Genomic DNA, 18399 nt, shown 5'->3' on the forward strand with positions numbered 1-18399 from the left:
AGTATAGGATCATAGTCAGGGACGTATCTAGAAAATGCTCGAGGAGGGGGCCAAAAATGACAGATGTCTCCACGAGGCGAGTTCAGCGCCACCAATATCTCCTTTTTTTAATCAGAACGAAGAATGGATACGAAGATGCAAGATCAGTCTAATGTCCTCACAGTATTGGATCCTCGCTTCTATATCCTAGATTCTTATGCTCCCTTAACGTTGCATCTTCATAATGTCAAGCTATTACGAACTTCGTCTTATTATACCTTGACTGCAATACGTTGTAACACCGCGATATTATAAACTTTAATACAATTCTCAGTAAATATTTGGAGAATCTGGCTTCAATATCTGATTATACCCTGATTTGTAACCTCGTTGATTTTTGTCGGCTTTTAGGTGTTGGTTGTTTTTAAGAATATCTTTGAACGTACACATTTAAGGTTATTACTGATAACCTTTCACAGCTTGTGAAAATTGTGATTTTTCTTCTTCTTCTTTGAAAATTCGTTAGCATCAGTACATTATTCAGTCAATAAAGCTGACATATAATAAACTAAAATCCTCCAGATGGATGCCTTTAATAAATATGTACGCCACCATTGATCGAATTACCCCCTGACCTTCAGAGATATGTAAAGTATGAAGTAAACAGTGTAAACCTGTAATAAACCCCTAATAAACGCTAATTATCTTATAGATTGGATAATATAGCATTGACATTTCTTATAATCATTACTGATATTGATTCCATCTTGTTCGGGAATATTACTTTGTTTCTATAATGGCAGATTTACACTGTCTCTTGTTTCATTCCATTCACATGTATTCATTTCTTATCTATTTTAAACAAGACACGCAGCTTCGAAGAGGGTGGGGGACCTTGCAAAGGGGACAAGGGGGTATAAGAATTGATATTGAAGCCAATTCACGATGTGTGTCTTTCACCGGAGGTAGGGATAGTACCTCCCCATTTGCCTAATTCCGCGATCCACCACCAATCCTCACTCCTCCCGGGCAATCAAGTCTGATTACTGCATTAACCAGAAAAGTTGAAAGAGGTTATTTTGTATCAGAGAAGTCAATGGCATGGACTGTGAAGGACTTTTAGTTTTTAATTAATTGTTTTTTTGTTTTTTTTTTAAGCAGAGAAAAAATTGAAAAGATATGTATTTTTTGTAAATGTTTTGACATTGAGATTCCTTGCAGCAAAAATCTTTCAAGCTACTTGAAGCCAATCGATTTAAACTGGAATGACTGGAATTGTTTTGTTTGATTATGTTATTTCTTTTATTATTACCACTAATCGCTTTATTCAATAGAACGGGAAGTTTATTGCACTCTTCTTATCTTATACCGGATGTACCACCATGTTGTATTTCCTTAGCACCGGAAATATATTTACAATAGTCCGCGAAAAATATTTATTTATTCATTGATTAGTTGATTATAAACTGGTTGTTTATTATCTAACAGAGATTTCAATCAATCTTTGCTTCGATTTTTATTATGTCGGCTCCGCTTGTCTGATTTACAATAGATTTACATCGAGCCAATTCATTATACATTTTATTATTCATTTTTCAAATGATTCATACATGCATTTCTCAATGTAAGAATTTATTCATCTTACTTTTTTCAAGTTATGCATTCATTCATACTTCGATTCATTATGTCATAAATGTATTCAGTTGTTCCTACATATATCAATTTTTTTTATTCATTTGCACTTTTTACCCCTTTTGTCACTTCAATATTCTTTTATATTATATGAAAATTTAAATTATTTTATGACTTCTTTTGTTTTTCCTGAAATCATGGTTTCGCACTTTCGGATATTCATTCAATTCATTCATCCATTCATTATCAAATCAAGGTTTCATTCAAAGATTCTATTCTACCATGTATTCATTAATGTATATGTTTATTGATTTATTCACTCACTCAATATATGAACAATGTATTAATATACGTACACCTATCTTTTGTTCATTTGATGATTTTTTTTTATTTCCAGTCACCAGCGCACCACATCAAGATGCTTTCCGAGGATCCCATCATGTACCTGAAGATTTCCATAAGGTAAGGATTCCCAAGTAGAAATAAATGACTTTTGTCTCATGATCAAGTTAGGTTTTAGGTTTAGGTTTATAATTGCCAGTATCCTCTTTTGAAATCAAGTAGGATAACTGTCTGTGTATTATTGCATTTTTCTCTCCTTCAAGCAGTATTCTTATTACTATAAAGATGGTTAGTTTCAATTTTGCAGAAATGTATTCAAGATAAAGACGGAGTTTGGGATGTTTCACACACTATTTTGAACTACAAGACACTTCTACTGTTCTGTGATGCAAAGCTTAAATTGTCTGAAATTAAATCAAACTACTTTTAAATCACGAAATGAACTTAAGCAAATTTAGTTAATTATCTCCTTGGAATTTTCTAAACGTTTGGATTAATTTCATCGATAACATGTTGATGATTCTTTAATAATCTAAGTAATTGTTAAGAAAACTTGCTGAAGCCATCATTAGTTTTCTGTTGATTTTATTATTTTAGATAAAATACCAAGGACGTGACAAATTTACTTAACAGCTTTTCTAGATTCGGAAAATAATGTCTTTTATGTCGTCTTTATTAATCTGTAACATTACGATAATATTTCTCATATTTTACAGCGATTCTGATAAGAGTATTTCTTATCTTATTCAACAGTTTTATAGAGTATTTTATTAGGTTCCATAACAGTAAAATTCAGGAGATATTAACTTTACTCTTAAGCAGATTGTACTTCGTAGAATCGAACTGCTACTCAGTTTCTTATTTGAGTGAAGCATATTTTGAACCTTCTTCATTTGAAATTTCGTGATATATACTGTCCCAAATATCGCTGATCATTAAAACTAAACACCACGAGATCAATTCAGCTGAATTTGAGACCGTACAATCTCTACTCGAGTAATATTTTGTTATCTCAACCATTTTAATAGCAAGTGTTTACTTAGTTAATTACTTATTGACATTGCTCGTCCGTTTTATTTGACTTGAAGATAAAATATGTTATAACTCATGCAAGGTTTACACATAGATGAAGAATCATCGCGTGGTCTCATTTTATGCTTCTTTGTTTACAACATTATTAATTAAAATGCCAAAAGCCACTTTTAAGATCTATAACTAATACTAACTGAAATCTGAAACTCTCTATTTGTATCGAAAACCCCAAGTATGAACTGAATGTGGTTCAGCATATAAGAGGGTTATGTTCCTTTACTCGACATAAAATCTATTGAATCAAACAATCTTTTCAACAATGATGAGCGGTAAACACAAAAAAACAGTGATTGTTAATGAGGAATTGCTGTAATGATTAAATAGGTTTATAAAGAGAATCTGAGCGGCCCAATCATTAAGAACACCAAAGTTCATCTCATACGTCATGTACATTTACGAGTCAAACGGGTAATATTTGGACAGCATTTTGAGCTTTACGTCCATTCTTGCCCATAAATTTTATTGCTTATTTGATGAGTTTTATTGATTGATAAATAATGCAGCAGTCAATACTGACATCTAGAGTGAATGATATCTGAATAAACTGAATAAATAACGAAGATAAAAACAATCTGAGAGTATTTATTTCTGATTATTTGACTAATTGAAATGGTGTGCTTATTTTATTGACATCAAAACAACAACTATAAAAGCTTCATCACAATGTCAAGCTATTACAAACTTTGTAATTATACCTTTACTGCAATAATCACTTTTCTTGAATCATTGAAGTTAGTAAATGAAAGTATTTGATTAGATAGAACGCTTGCGAATGCAGCCAATCAGGTGCCTCTACAGTAAGTCTGTGAACACAAATCAATAAAGTTTAATATCTTTCTGTCGAGGGCTTTGATAGGCTGTATTCGCTGGCGTACAATGCAATCAAATCGCTGCATTCTGTGATACAAAACTAATGGCTGTTTCATTCAAGGTATAATTGAGTTATAGTTTGGCATTATGAAGATGCCATAAAATGTCATAATTAGGTACATCTGGTTCTAACGAATTCACAGTGATCACTTTAGGAAGCAGATACAATATTCAAGAAAAAGTAGTGATCAAATTATTTTCTCAAAATTCTCGGAACAATATACAAATATTTCACTCTCCAATGAAAAGGTGTATATCTTGTATCATAATATCAGAAATAATCTATTCTCGGGTTGTTTTTGTGACAGTGCTTTGACCAGAGAGGTGACTAATCATAGATTAAGAATAAGACAATAGTCCATACTGTGTTAATGAGATAGTGACGTATTGTCATTAACATCAAATAAGAAATAGAAGGTGTAGTTGACAGAGTGGTGTGAGTTCCATTCAGACTCAAGTATCAATTACACCTAACTCCCCGTGGCTGTCAGCTCAAATTTGTATATCCTATTCTATTATCAGGTCTAAAAGCAACCAGAACATTTCCTTTACTTTGTCTTTATTTTCTTGTTACTTTCAATTGATAATATTTCACCTCTCTAGACTGGTTTCATTTGTATAGAGTATAAAATCGAACTAACCTCGTTTCCATCGTTATTTAATCGCTCATGCCGTTTTTAGCAACCTTACGTGTAGATGTTTCTGTTAATAGTATATCATTGGTTATACTTATGTAATATAGATCCTTTAAAACACCCCGTTAATGACGACAGCCTAAAACCCCTAACCTGGGGTGTTTTCACCCACTTGGGGCGTGGGACTATGGTGTCAAGGGTTTGACCAACTGGTTTAGGAGAAGGTGATTGCTCAAGGGGTGTGAAGGCTGAAATTGGTCGGGAAACACTGGCTTAAAGTCTAAATTTCTATTTTATGATTTAATTGTGGTGGAACCGGATGGCGAATTTAATAAATCTAAAAAGTGCCGGCCGATCGCGGTAATTGCACTAAATGCAATGTGTTCTGTGATTATGCCCCTAAAGAATCATCAAAACATTGAATAACTCCGAGGTTTGTTTAACCTGATGAAGAAAAGTGATTGACAAATCTTTTTTCATTCCTTCATTGATCTGTTCCTGTTTTTCAGGCTGATTCATTAGAGAATGAATTGCCAGGAAAGTCTGGACTGCATCCAGTGCCACCAGAGAACCAGGAACCTGTATCAAGCCTTGATGTATCACAGATTCAGAACGCTGATATAGATGTTAAAGACATCTTACTACGATTTTTCAAAAAGTTAAAAAATCATCCTGAAATCCTACAACAACTTATAGAAAGTAAGTAGAAAACACTGTTATAATAAATTTTCTCCAATGTGATTTCATCTGAAATCGACTGTTTTTCAATGAATATCATTTTTCTCTTTATTGGAAGCTGTTACAAAGGCCTATCAGTTATCTCTCCCAAAAATAATTCTAGCCCAATGTATTTTTAGGTGAAGAGAAGCGATTGTTAGATGGATATGAGAATATGTTGGATTTAGAACAAATGGAATCAAATCCTGATTCAAATCTCAATTTAGTGCCAGCAGTTGAGAACCCGATTCCCGTACCGTACCAGGTATTTACATGTTACTTTCCTCTATATACTCATAGAAAGTACTCGAATAAAATTTGTTAAACAACATAGATTGAAAAGAAACTATTGTTTGAAAAGATAAAAACAAGTCTTATATTTAGAAACTTCAGAAGCAACTCTTCCTTGTAAAGAAATGTCCTTCTGGTTTGTAAACAAGGTGAGGTCAGTCGGTGTAGATTTGATATCAGTAGGTATTCTTCAGTTCAAGTCATTCTTTTTAAAATAACATCAGTTGTATAGAACAATTCGACATGTACATTCCATAACAAGGTTGGTTAGTTCAATGCTATTGTGTGTATATTACTTCATTAAGTTTAGAATAATGCAATCATCAATTGCTAATTACTCGTAAGTAATTCCTTGCAGTAAAATAAGATAAGACGTGTATCTGATTGCCTCTTGGCACTATTTCCATATTCAACCGATCCTACATATTAGGCTCCGGGCTGAATAATAAGAGGTTGTATGATATAGGCCTGTATTTTTCTTAATTAAGCACTTCCATTATGTAATTTCTTTATATTTCTTTATGTAGTTAGAAGTTAGAAATATCACAGGTTCGTTGGTGTTCTTAAAAAAAATTATATGTAGAACTCGTTAATGTTTAAATGTATTGATTGATACATGCAGTAAGAGTGGGTAATAACACAGGTATCCCAAAATTTCTTTCTGAAATTCTGTGACTTATGCATGAGAAGTGTGACTGCGGTTATTGTTTATATTTTGGTATTTTTTGCTGTGGTTAATACGGATAGCTTGAAATATTGATAAATTACTGCTGGCTGTCTTTATTACCCTACCGTACATCATGATTATTCAATAAACATGTAAATGACGTCTACTGGGAATTTTGATGAGATGATACAAGGATATAATTATTGAAATGAAAAGTCTGGTTTTTATCTTGGATTCATTTAGAATGTTGTTATTTTCTAACAATTTCAAACCAGTTGCCTGTTATCATTTGGCTATACTGCATGATTATATATTCTGTTTGAATGGTTGTTTTCGAATCGTTTTATTTTAATCGGACGAATTTAAATGAACGAAAAACCATTGGCATTGCCTTGTGTCAATTCGTGCAAATTGTGCCGTGTTATTTTTGGCGCTAATTATTTAGCAGGGTTATTTTCGTCATGTGTGATTGTCACTTCTTTCGAAAACATCCGTTCCTTTCCTAGATATTTTCACAGTTGTACTTGTAACCGAAGCATTTATCACTACGGGATATCCTCTAGAATTCAATTATGTGCACGGTCAAACAGTTCAGTTGACAGATACGGATCTCATCTCAAATAAAGAGTGATATTGCATATCATGACAAAACAACTCAATAAGCAATACTAAATTTATCAATGTATGTCATTCCACTAATACCTTTAAGCTCTTGAGTCCAAGTTGAAAGACTTTATTGTAACATAAATACGGTGAGTTTCGTTTGCAATGCAGATTGTGCTCACACTTTCCAAACACCCGATGCCACATTGCGGCTTTGTTTGACAACTCAACATAACGTCGTTGGAACACATAGTTCATTTGGTATATTTATTATATGCATCTGTCAATACCATGAGCAATATCAAAGAACTATAGACAACATTACACACTGTGAAGGCTTAATCACTGTGGTACTGGCTGAACAAATATTAGGCCGTCGGGACTATGTCTTTAAAAAGCCCCGATGATTAATGTGATGGTTTGTATTGGAATTTAACGAGTTTGTATGGATTATAATAAAGATATCAATATAATATTCAGTAATTCAGATACTATTAAATGTTATAAAATAGCAATGATTCTTGTTAAACATTGTAGTAATTGTTTTACATCATTAGATTCACAATTCGGCTTCTGGCAATTGTTGTGTTAGTTTTTGTTTTGCTTGTTTTGTCGATTTTAGTTCAGTTGCATTTGGTTTTTAATTAACTTGTTCAAATTAGTTTGATATCTAGTATAAATAAGATTTGTTCAATTGCTTGCATCTTTAAATAGACATCTTATTATTAGCGCAATCAAAGTAAAAGATAGGAAATTGAATGTAAAGGAAACATGTCTGAAAACGTTCAGGGATAATCTACCATCCATCGTGGCTGCGGGAATATAAATTAGTCTGACATGTTTTTTTGACTTTCTCATTTATATTATGTCAACTTTAATTGGTTCGTGACTTTTCAATCTGGTTTTTAACCTCACAGAGGAATATCAGGTTTTGAGCACATAATGAACTGCATATACAATTGAAAAAGAAAAATGGAAGTCTATTGAAACGCTTTACAAATTGAAAAAAATCCTTTCACACTAATGAGAAAGGAAAATGGTTTTAGAAAAGAGAAAACATGTAATTATAAATTGCTTCAGTTTGACCTGAACGGTGAACTTAGACACCTCCCTAGTTTCAAAAAGTCGGTTCATTTTAAGCTAGAAGATGTCAGCGCGAGGTTTCTTTCTGTCTGAGCTGTTTTACTGAATAATTGGTTACCGATATCTTGTAGATTACATAAGTTTTCTATGTAACTGTTGCCAGAAACCGGAATGTCAATATAGAGTTAAAAACCCACTGTCTGATCTGTTCTTTCTAGAATCAGAAGTCATACAGTGTTTTTGATCATATTGTCACTCCACTGATTGTCAGTAGTTTTGTAGTCCATACAAAATCTATGAGAATTGTCACTCTTATTAACAATAACTAGTGGAGTGCATAATGTGGTTATCTTTAGATCAAAGGGTATTTTCTTCATTTCATTTTGTTAATTTTTCTTGTCGTGTTGAGTGATGAAACCTTTTTCAATCACTCAAGATGTATCCCAAAATAACTACCAGAAGCCATTGAAGTCAGCCAGGAAGATAGGACCTAAGTAGTTATAAATATCTCAGTTTCTGAAGAGTAGAATAAGTATTAATGAGACTTATTGGCTAGAATTCTTGTATGGACATTTGAAAACTAATGTACTTTCACGGATTTGGGGTATCTTGTGGCCAAACTTGACAAAAAATTATCTTGAGTTTTCAATGATGACCTTTTTCTTGGATAAAGAGTAAATTGTGGGCTTGGCTGACTCTGAATACTTAAATAGAAATATAAAATATTAATAATAGAACAAGTAGAATATTATTATAAGGGTGTGGTCCAGTAAAAACACCTCCTTAATTCAAATAAATACTGTCTTTTGAGAGGGAGCGTTTTTAAAGAGGTCCTATATCTGGTTGCATTTCTGCCAATTCCAATTTGAAGTGGGTTGTTTAGCGGCTGCTTACAACCACACTCTTTAACTTTAAGGATTTATTTTAAAAATATGTTTACGAAAAAATAAATTCTAAAGATAAAAAATCCAATACTTGTAATGAATAAAAATTCAAGACGCACACCTTGAAATCAAAATGAATGACATATAAGAAGATTTAATCAAATAGCAACTTGAGATTCCTGAAAAGGTCAAAAAGCTTCCCTTCATCGGCGTTAGTAAGAAAGTGTCACATCACATCAAAGCAGATAGTTAGCTGGGTAGCCAAGCCATCATTCCACGGATGAAACCTTCAATCAGACCCCTGATGTGTCTCATTTTGTTTAAGAAATTGATTTTTTCTGAAGGCAATCTAGAGAAGTAAAGAATACAATCCTTTGTTTTTGGGATAAAGAAAGTTATTGACTAAAATTATTTACATGTTTGCGTTCTTTCCATTTGAATATGTTAGAGACGGATTAACAACAACTTTTTTTGGCTATCTGCGATTAAATCTTTTGAAACTATTACTGAAAAGAAACAAAATATAAATAGTTAATGCCAAATTTAATAATGGTTTTGCCATCAAAAACAATCAAAATTAATGACGAGTTGTGAACGCAACGGTTTAGATGTGATTAACGTCGTACGCCGTTGTTAACCTAAATCCAGGAGTCAAGGTGAGTCATTCACATGTGTAATCATCCCCTTTCTCAATTGAGTTTAAAAAAAATTAACAAAAAAAACACACTTACACTCTTGGCAGTCTGTTATCTGGAACATTCTGGTAACTTGTTTTGATAATTGTATCAATATCTGTCACATTGTGACGGGGAATTATACAGAAACTGAGAAATCTTGGCCCCCGAGGCAAGTGTTGTATATATCTTCACCTTTATAATAAGATTTCATAAGCCTTTGACATTTTCTTACTGACTCTAGTAGGTCGGAATTTTTAACTTGAAGTATTTTATCAGTTTGAAGTATATATTGCTGTAAATTGAAGGAGGTTTATAACTTTGAATTATAAGTTGAATTTGAAATATAATGATTGCTTTTAAGGACTCTCTGATGTCTCTTACCAAATAGAATGTAAGAGGCAGAATTCATCCGTTATAGAATAACAATTTTATTTGTAGTCTTAGTGCACTGTAACAGAAATTATGTGTCCTTAGTTGAAAAAACACCTTGGTTTATTTTGGTGTAACAAGTTATATATTACGGTTGTTTAAGCTTGTTTATTGATTTGTGATATAAATATGTTGTTCGAATGTTCTTTTGTGCTACCGTAATAGGATAGTCGTTGCCGTTTTTCATCTCGCTATACAATAGCACTGATTAAAAATTTATTTCTAATTATTTGATTAAAATCTTCGTATGTTTGATACATTGATACAAATAAAGAAACACAAAAAGAGAAACAAGCCCTGTGGTGTAAGGTATTGTTTGCTTTATTAGACAGGTCCCTGTGGACATGTTAAAGAGAGTGTTTATCGTTTAGGTTTTTGATAAACTTTAAGCTCCATTTTGTAAAAAATCTTGGGAATTTGTACGTCGTGTAATCCCAGGTCAACAGAACTGGAAATGCAAGACCTTGGTATGCAGCTTATGTTTGCTTTATTTTCTTCACCGATTAAGACAAACAACAAGCAGATTGATGATGATAGGAGCCAAGGAAAAAGTTCCACTGAGGCGGATTAGAACTATTGACGTAAGGATTACTATAAAGTCTGACCAAGTACATTCCTTAGTGTGGACCACATATTAGAACATAACAGACATCTGGTTCTAATTTTCACAAAATATACCTTGCACGCAATAACCTCAAATGCAATACTGCTAATGACATGTTCATAACCTTTACATAAGATGTAAACTTCTATGTGATGTTCATGTGAGTAATTAATGAGTATTTAGCTCTTGCGAGTTTGAATATGTTAAGATAATATTAGATATCTCGAGGGTGATATTTAATAATGTAGACGATCTGTTTCTCGTGATCTGGTCTATTATTCACCATTTTAATTCCAGCTATGAGATAGTCTTGGTATATAACAGATCTCCTATGACATGCGATCTCTGTTTATAGATCTGCTATATTTATAGACGTTTGGACATATATAACATTTAGGTATAAGATCTATAACAAGCAGCATGACATTGTCTTTATGTTGAATTCAACATTTAAACTAATGGACTTCCATTGTGATATCTATCATTCATTTGTCTAATAGCCTTTATAACTGTGTACAATATTTACAGTACAAAATATTCCTGCTCTTTGATTAGTCCTGCAATACCTGATGAATATTGGTGTGGATATCAGACGTTTGGTTCCTATTAACGGGAATACATACGGTTCTTTCATTCTATACACGTCATGTTACATCTGTTACCCACAGATGTGTCCACAGTTGCAACTGATTCATCATCAAAACATTGTCTTGAGTTAATCTGGTTTATTTTGGTTTGGTCTGTGTTAAAAACATTTGCATACATTAAATTGAGTACCGTCGATTGGAAACATAATGAATTTTGCACGAATTTACCTCTTATGATTCCCAACTATCGAGGGATCAGGGCACAATGAGAAGGTTGTGTAACAGTTTTGGAAAACCATGTAGGTCTGTTACATATCGTATATACAATAACCTACACATTACCTGCACTGACCATTCGTTAATTGTAAGTGTCTTGAATTTCCCAGACAAGATAAAGGTTTGAACTGAGAAAATCGAATTAAAAGAGATAATTTGAAAAATGACCTGACAAAATACGAGAAAATGAGAAATAAATTATCACTTTGCTTTGATCAGGATAAGTCATTCCAACACAGATAATAAATGGCTATTCTTGCTTCCATGCTAACTATCATTAGCTAAATCTTGGTAGTTTCCGTAAAGCTGTGACTACATTTGGCAAACCTTTACTAGTTTTCTAGTGGAGCCTTCACAGCAGACTGTTTGGTTTTCCAAGGATTACTCTTACTGTAACTTCACGTCACTCTTCAGAAGAAATATGACAAAATGATCAGTATCAGACGAAAGAAATATCGATTTCAGCTATTTTAAGCATCAAAATTCAACCAAGTTGGTTTATGCTTAAAAATGAAATGAATTCAGTTTTATATTCTACAGAAGACGGTAAAATTTTACCAGGACAGTGACATTAGCCTACTCTGTTTGGATTTCCAACTCTCGGTAGCACATGGGGCCTCGGTTTTTTCGTCTCATCCGAATTTCCATGTCAGTCGCTCCAATCTGTTTTACCGACAGGGGACACCAGTTTTAACTTAAAGTGATGTCCAACATAAGAAAAAATTGGAAATGATATGGAGCATATGTCTTTTAAATAGCCTACATTTTGCAATATACATGGCAAGTTTAAACATAAAATATCTGAAAACTTTCTACATTTATTAATGTTAAAACAAATCTGAACTTTCTTGGTGTCATCAACCCTCCGGAAAAGGTTTAATCGTCTAATATGATGACTTATTTGGGTCAGATAATTGTAGACAGTGACTTTATAAGCTCATGTCCAAAGAAAAGCATGTATTGATAAAATTAATTTTCGCAATCCCATATCCTTTAAAATCCCAAATTTTCTTTTCAATCACAGATTAAAAACTTAATTAATCTCCTGTTAATCCATCACGTTTTAATTAATAAACTAACTCATTATACTGCTTTCGACACGTTTTCGGATTTAAAAACTTATCATCAGAGCAGCTGTTCAGAGACTAGGGTTAAAATAACAAGAAAATTCTGATTGTTAATCGGATTATCTAGGTCGACATGTCCCTAGTTTCAAAGAATCTGATATTCCATGGTCACGATATTTACTATGCATAATGTCAAACGAGGGTGGATATCAAGCCTTAACAAACAGTAAGATTAAAGATAAATATCTAAGAAAGGTTTATGTTTCAAAAACATGTTTAAATCCATAAGTAAATTGAATTAGAGTAATCTCTGGCTTAGTGACGTCACATAATTTCGAGAGGATTGAGAAAAGCATAGGCCCCACATGATAGGTTTAAGTGATTAGTTTAGAAAAACTAATTAAATCAGTAAAGGACTTTGGAAGTAATTTTACTTTAAATTTTAAAAGATTTGAGTCTCGATACGCGATGGCTAGATGTTGTAAAGAGGACTCTAAGTATCTTTGAAACACAGGTTATATCAAGTCTCCTTACCACTCTGTTACAAGTTTCATCGATATAGCCCTCTTTGCCACTCTGTCACAAGATGTATTGGTTTAGCCCTCTTTGCCACTCTGTCACAAGATGTATTGGTTTAGTCCTCTTTGCCACTCTGTTACAGGGTGTATTGGTTAAGTCCTCTTTACCACTCTGTTACAATATGTATCGGTTAAGTCCTCTTTGCCACATTGTTAGAAGATGTATTGATTTGGTCCTCTTTGCCACTTTGTTACACGTTCTATCGGCTTAGTTCTCCGAACCACTCTGTTAAAAGATGTGTCGGTTTAGTCCTCTTTGTCACAAGATGTATTGCTTTGGTCCTCTTTGCAACGATGTTGCACGTTCTATCGGATTAGTCCTCTTTGTCACAAGATGTATTGATTTTGTGACAAGATTTATCAGTTAAGTTCTCCTTGTCGCTCTCTTACACGTTTTATCGGTCCGCTTTGCGACTCTGTTACATGATTAGAAAATATGTTTTAAAAATAAGTTTGTTTTTAAACTATTACATTTTCTATCTCTGCTCTATTTACTTTCAGAGTGAGAAGATGGTAGTGAAGAAAGGTGGATCTAGTCAACTAGGTAAGTTAAAATTGATACAATCAACCCAATTATATTTCTGCATGCGACAATCCTTGCTCATAAATACAAATTTTGATAAAGGGTTTCATCTGGACCTTCTTGTTCCAAGTGCAATCTAATATATAATATTATTGCTTGTAATGGTTGAACAGAATGCGCCTTATTCAAAATACACACAAAATTTCAAAAGGCACACAAGTAGTCTAAGCTTTTCTAGCCTACAGAAGTTACTTATTGCATGGAAAAATAGGCTGAAAATGATCAGTAACTTTAGGAATATTTAAAAATCTGATTAGCTATATATATATTTTGATATTCCTTATAGACTAAAACCACTTTCAGGATTTTATTTTTACCCCCAGAAGAGTCTCAATAACGACAATTGACAAGACAAAAAGTGTCAGCTCATTTAGCGAAATAATGTAGTTAAGAGTACTGACTGATGAAAGCTTTTAACAGTTTGACCTCTGAAGTAGATTCCATCCATAGATGTGACGTGGACGTTGTAATTACTATATAATACCAATACCGTAGTGTGAATATATCTATATCAAAACATTTCTATATCGTTTGGACCATTACGTCTCTTATTGAATTTATATACGATATATCTTTATGAATACGATTATCATGTGATAAAGATACAGTTACATCGAAATCAAATGAACTCAAATTTGTCATGGTTACTGCCAATAACAGTGTTCAAGATCCAGACTGGAAATAACACATACAAATGACATACTTTGTAAAAATGTAACTTAATTCATTGTGGAAGTTGTAAATGTAAACTATTTCAAGATTATCTTAAAATAATCATATCGGAATCTCACGTTTTTTTTATGGTGATGAAGGGGACGCCTGCAGAAATATATGGCTGACCCATCTGTTTAAGGCCTCACTTGATAGCGAATGTCCTTTTTGTACACGTTGATTGTATACCATTGATCTCCTCAGGAAGATAGTTTTGGTATAAAGTTTCGGTTGTTATTAATGTTTTTTTTTTACAAATTTCAGTAGATATTTTGCAAATATTTATCATGTTATGTTTGTTTTTCTGAAAGCAACAAATTTTATAATTTTTATTTTTTGTGTAGATTTTGATCCCGAATATGACCCAAGATCTTCCCCTGGATTTTCTGGACCCATTTCCGGCTCGGATATCAATAATAACATTCCATTGGTTCCTGCAAATCAGCAACATAATGTACGTCTGTATACTTTATCTTTTAATACTACCTGCATATCTATGGAATGGCTTAGTGTCTATGGTCTGTTACCAATTCTAAAAGTTTAAAGAATTGATAAATAACATTTTTATTATTCAATGTGTTCTTGAATGCAATTTCAAAATTTTTTACATTTTGAGCAGAGGGCAAAGTCGCAGATTTCTTCTATATAGACTAAATGAAGAATGAAAACAATGTACTTTTAATTAGACTGTGCTTGAGACTCTACTTAACATTTCCAGTTTTTTCAACTAGAGTTGAAATTGGAAATATAATCAATATTGTATAACCAAACACAGATCTTTCCCCATTAACATTGTTGTTTTAATTAATTTTTAATTGTTACACCAATTAATCGATTTAAGTAAATGTTTAAATTGGAAATCAATGACGAACGACTTTATGATAAAACAATTACAGTGCTAAAATAGAAAATACAAATAAGTATTTATTCAGCCCCATAACTTCAAATGGGACATTAAAATGTACTTCTAAATTTAGATTCAAAGTATTGAATAAATTGTTTATTCTTCCGATAAAAATGTGTGGTATCTCCAAGCTGCACATAATATTCTATAAAATAGCATTATCTGTTGATATTACAGGCTCAGCCTTCAGCTGAAGAAATCGCAAAGCTAGAGAAGCAACAGAGTCCTTTCATCAACAGTCTACCACTTTTTGATAAATTACCCAATCCTCCTGCTGATGATAAGTTAACTGCTCCAGACATTAAAGCCGACATTCCATCACCAGTCAAATCACACAAGACGATTTCTCAAGCTTCTTTTGACTCCAATATTGAAGAGATCAAACATGTTCCAATCAGAGAAGAACTAGCGTCCGAAGTGCCACCCTCACTGTTGGCTGATAAGATAGAATTGAGAGAAGAGGCTCATCAGGCACTAAAGAAAGCCGAAGCCGAAGCATTGAAAACAAAGAAATTCCAAGCAACCTTGCAGAAAGAGCAGCTGAAACAGATGGCTGAGGCACAGAAAGCTAAACAGGCGCAGGAAGTTGACGAACAGGAACACAAGTATGACCAGCAGACTCAAGAGCAGCAAGTGGGCGTTGAGGATCCACAGCAGCCAGAACTTTCAGAAGATAGTCAAGGGGTGCAGCAACCCGACGCCGACCCTTACGGTTACTATTATTATTATTATAACTATCCAGAACTTGCACAACAAATCTTCAATGACGATGCTGAAGAATCCAATGAATCCTATCAACCAGAAGATAGCAGTGTCTCTGACTCCGTGGAATCTAGCCAGCAAGAAGATTCTAATGAATCAGTTGACAACAGCAGCCAAAATGATTCAAGTGTATCGGGCGAATCCCCAGAAACAAGTATTTCCAACAGCAATGAAAGTGAAGGCAACTATGTCAGCTCTGAAGAAGTTACTGTTGATGGTGATAATGAAAAGTCTCTCAAAGAACAATCTTCTGATAAGGTAAGATATCACGTTGGTATATGAATATTAAATAAATATGTCAAACTGGGCGAGAAGTCTCAGAGCTTCCATGCTCTGACGATGTCGTGAATACAGGCCCGTAGCAATTGTTAGGAGGGGCAAGTAATGTATCAGGAGGGGCGATGATGTGGTATTTAGTTGCAGTAATAGAATTGGTCGGTTATCAGAATTTTTTCAGCAGGGCAATCCATTTTTTCGGAAGGACATTACCCCTTTTCCCAATGCAGCCACTGGTCGGCTGCCCCTCTTGCCCACTGCGGCCACGGGCCTCCTTGAATATGCATATAAATCCAAAATAGTAAATTATGGACTGTTTATTCATGTGTGGTTGCTTAATATATTATTGAAGATTAGTGATTTTTAGGAGCTGAACGAATGGAAAATAATAATCTTGATTTCGTGTCGCTGTATGTGGTTTTTCATCATTTACCTTTTTTCTTTCAGGAAATTGAATTAAAAGCCTTGACGAAGCCTCAATCTGTCCAGAAGGCAAATGAAATGAATAATATGTAATTTGAATTACGTAAAAAGTTTTTTGTTAAAAATCTGTTAATTATAATGATACGTTTCTCCTGATTATGAACGTTTCCCATGGCAATAATATTTCCTGCTTAATTTCCTAATTTTAATTAAAATAAAAAATGTACATGAACGGCAAAATCATTTTCATAAACGGCCTTGGCGAAATGACGACCTGCTTAACAGATTTTATTCAAAGCATATTCATATCCATTTATTATCCTGAGCGAAGCAATCATCTCAATTTCATACATTTCCCCCAGCACTGTAAATGTATTAGTTATTGAAAGAAATTTTGTGATGTATTGCGAGTTGATCGAAATCTTCATCTCGCAAAAGTGCAGTTATAAAAATTAAATGGCTTTGACATTTAACTCTTTATCTAAATGTACGCTTAAGGCGTATAAATGATCAGCAGATTGTGTAAGCGAATTTAGTCAAGGCTAAATGTTGTCACAAAAATAAATCAAAATTTAAAGACCTTCATTTAGATTTTATTTGTGCACAGCAAACTTGTTATACTCTTGTTACGATTGATATGTTTATATGTTTTTATATTTATATGACATGCTCTAATACTTAATTCTAATCACGATAAAAAAAAATCTCCTGATTATCTCGAAATAGAATTATTCTCAACAAGCCAGTTAAGTAAATGAGGAACGTCTTAAATGCATTAAACTGATTGCCGGACGCCTACAGAATGAAATTCCGTTTCCTTATTAAAATAGGATTGTTTAATCACCTACATGGAGGTTGTGTTGTTTCCATATTTCTGTGATATTAAAGTCTACTTAAATTTTATCCAAAATAAAATATTAACTTAAATTGCTTTCATTTCCACCATGTGTTTAGACCACTACTGCCAACTATTACATACTTGAACATTCTCAGCAAGGAAATTGCGTTTGAACAAAGCTCTTAATTAAAAGAACAATGATTATCGCGAACCCACAGTCTTAAAAATCAGTGGTTCAAAACCTTTTTTAGCCTTCACTCCTCTTGAGCAATCATTTGAACCTTTCACATCCTCAAAATTTAGATCATCCACATTTCCAGCATATGATGACGAGAGGTGCTCTCTCAATTTCCTCTCCTACACTAGTTGGCCACATCAGTCTCGAACAGCCAGAGAGGTGAAAACACCCCAAGTTTGGAAGTATTCCACAGGAGAACAAACACAACTTGTTGGTAATCATGTACGATGTTTACTAAGTGAAGTTTGGGGAGTACACATGTCAGTTAATGTTATTTAAGCCGGTCTTTTTTTCGCTTTGGTTATGCAACATACATACGTTTTTCAATCGTGTACATATTTAAGAAAATATGTTGTCATTGGAAGCCAGTAGTTTCTTTACAATCAGAATTAGGAATTGCCTTTAAAATTCATTATAATTCAATTAATATAATCTTCCAGTAATTCAGTCTATTCAGTCAGAAATCAAATTGATTAAATATACAGAACTGGAAAATAGAGGCTATAGGCATACAGAATCTGAATTAGAAATAAGTACTGACAATCGTGGCATCAAATTCTTATTTTGATAAGTGCTGTAATGTAATTATCATAGCTAAAAAGGCCTGAAAACACAGGATCTGTGTTGATTCTACCAAAATAAGTCTTAATT

General features: G+C 33.3%; 1 protein-coding gene across 1 annotated transcript; it reads left to right on the top strand.

Moving 5' to 3' along the window:
* Positions 1 to 775: 775 nt before the first annotated feature.
* On the top strand, positions 776 to 17607 carry LOTGIDRAFT_234950 (hypothetical protein; the record flags this gene model as incomplete). Its single annotated transcript, XM_009063356.1, has 8 exons — positions 776 to 944; positions 2009 to 2073; positions 5060 to 5249; positions 5408 to 5532; positions 13515 to 13557; positions 14652 to 14761; positions 15389 to 16231; positions 16697 to 17607. 8 exons carry the CDS (start codon positions 776 to 778, stop codon positions 16763 to 16765), a joined length of 1614 nt encoding a protein of 537 aa, XP_009061604.1. The 3' UTR covers positions 16766 to 17607.
* Positions 17608 to 18399: the final 792 nt, after the last annotated feature.

This window comes from Lottia gigantea, assembly GCF_000327385.1.
Source record: "Lottia gigantea unplaced genomic scaffold LOTGIsca_57, whole genome shotgun sequence".
Taxonomy (NCBI): Eukaryota; Metazoa; Mollusca; class Gastropoda; family Lottiidae; genus Lottia; species Lottia gigantea.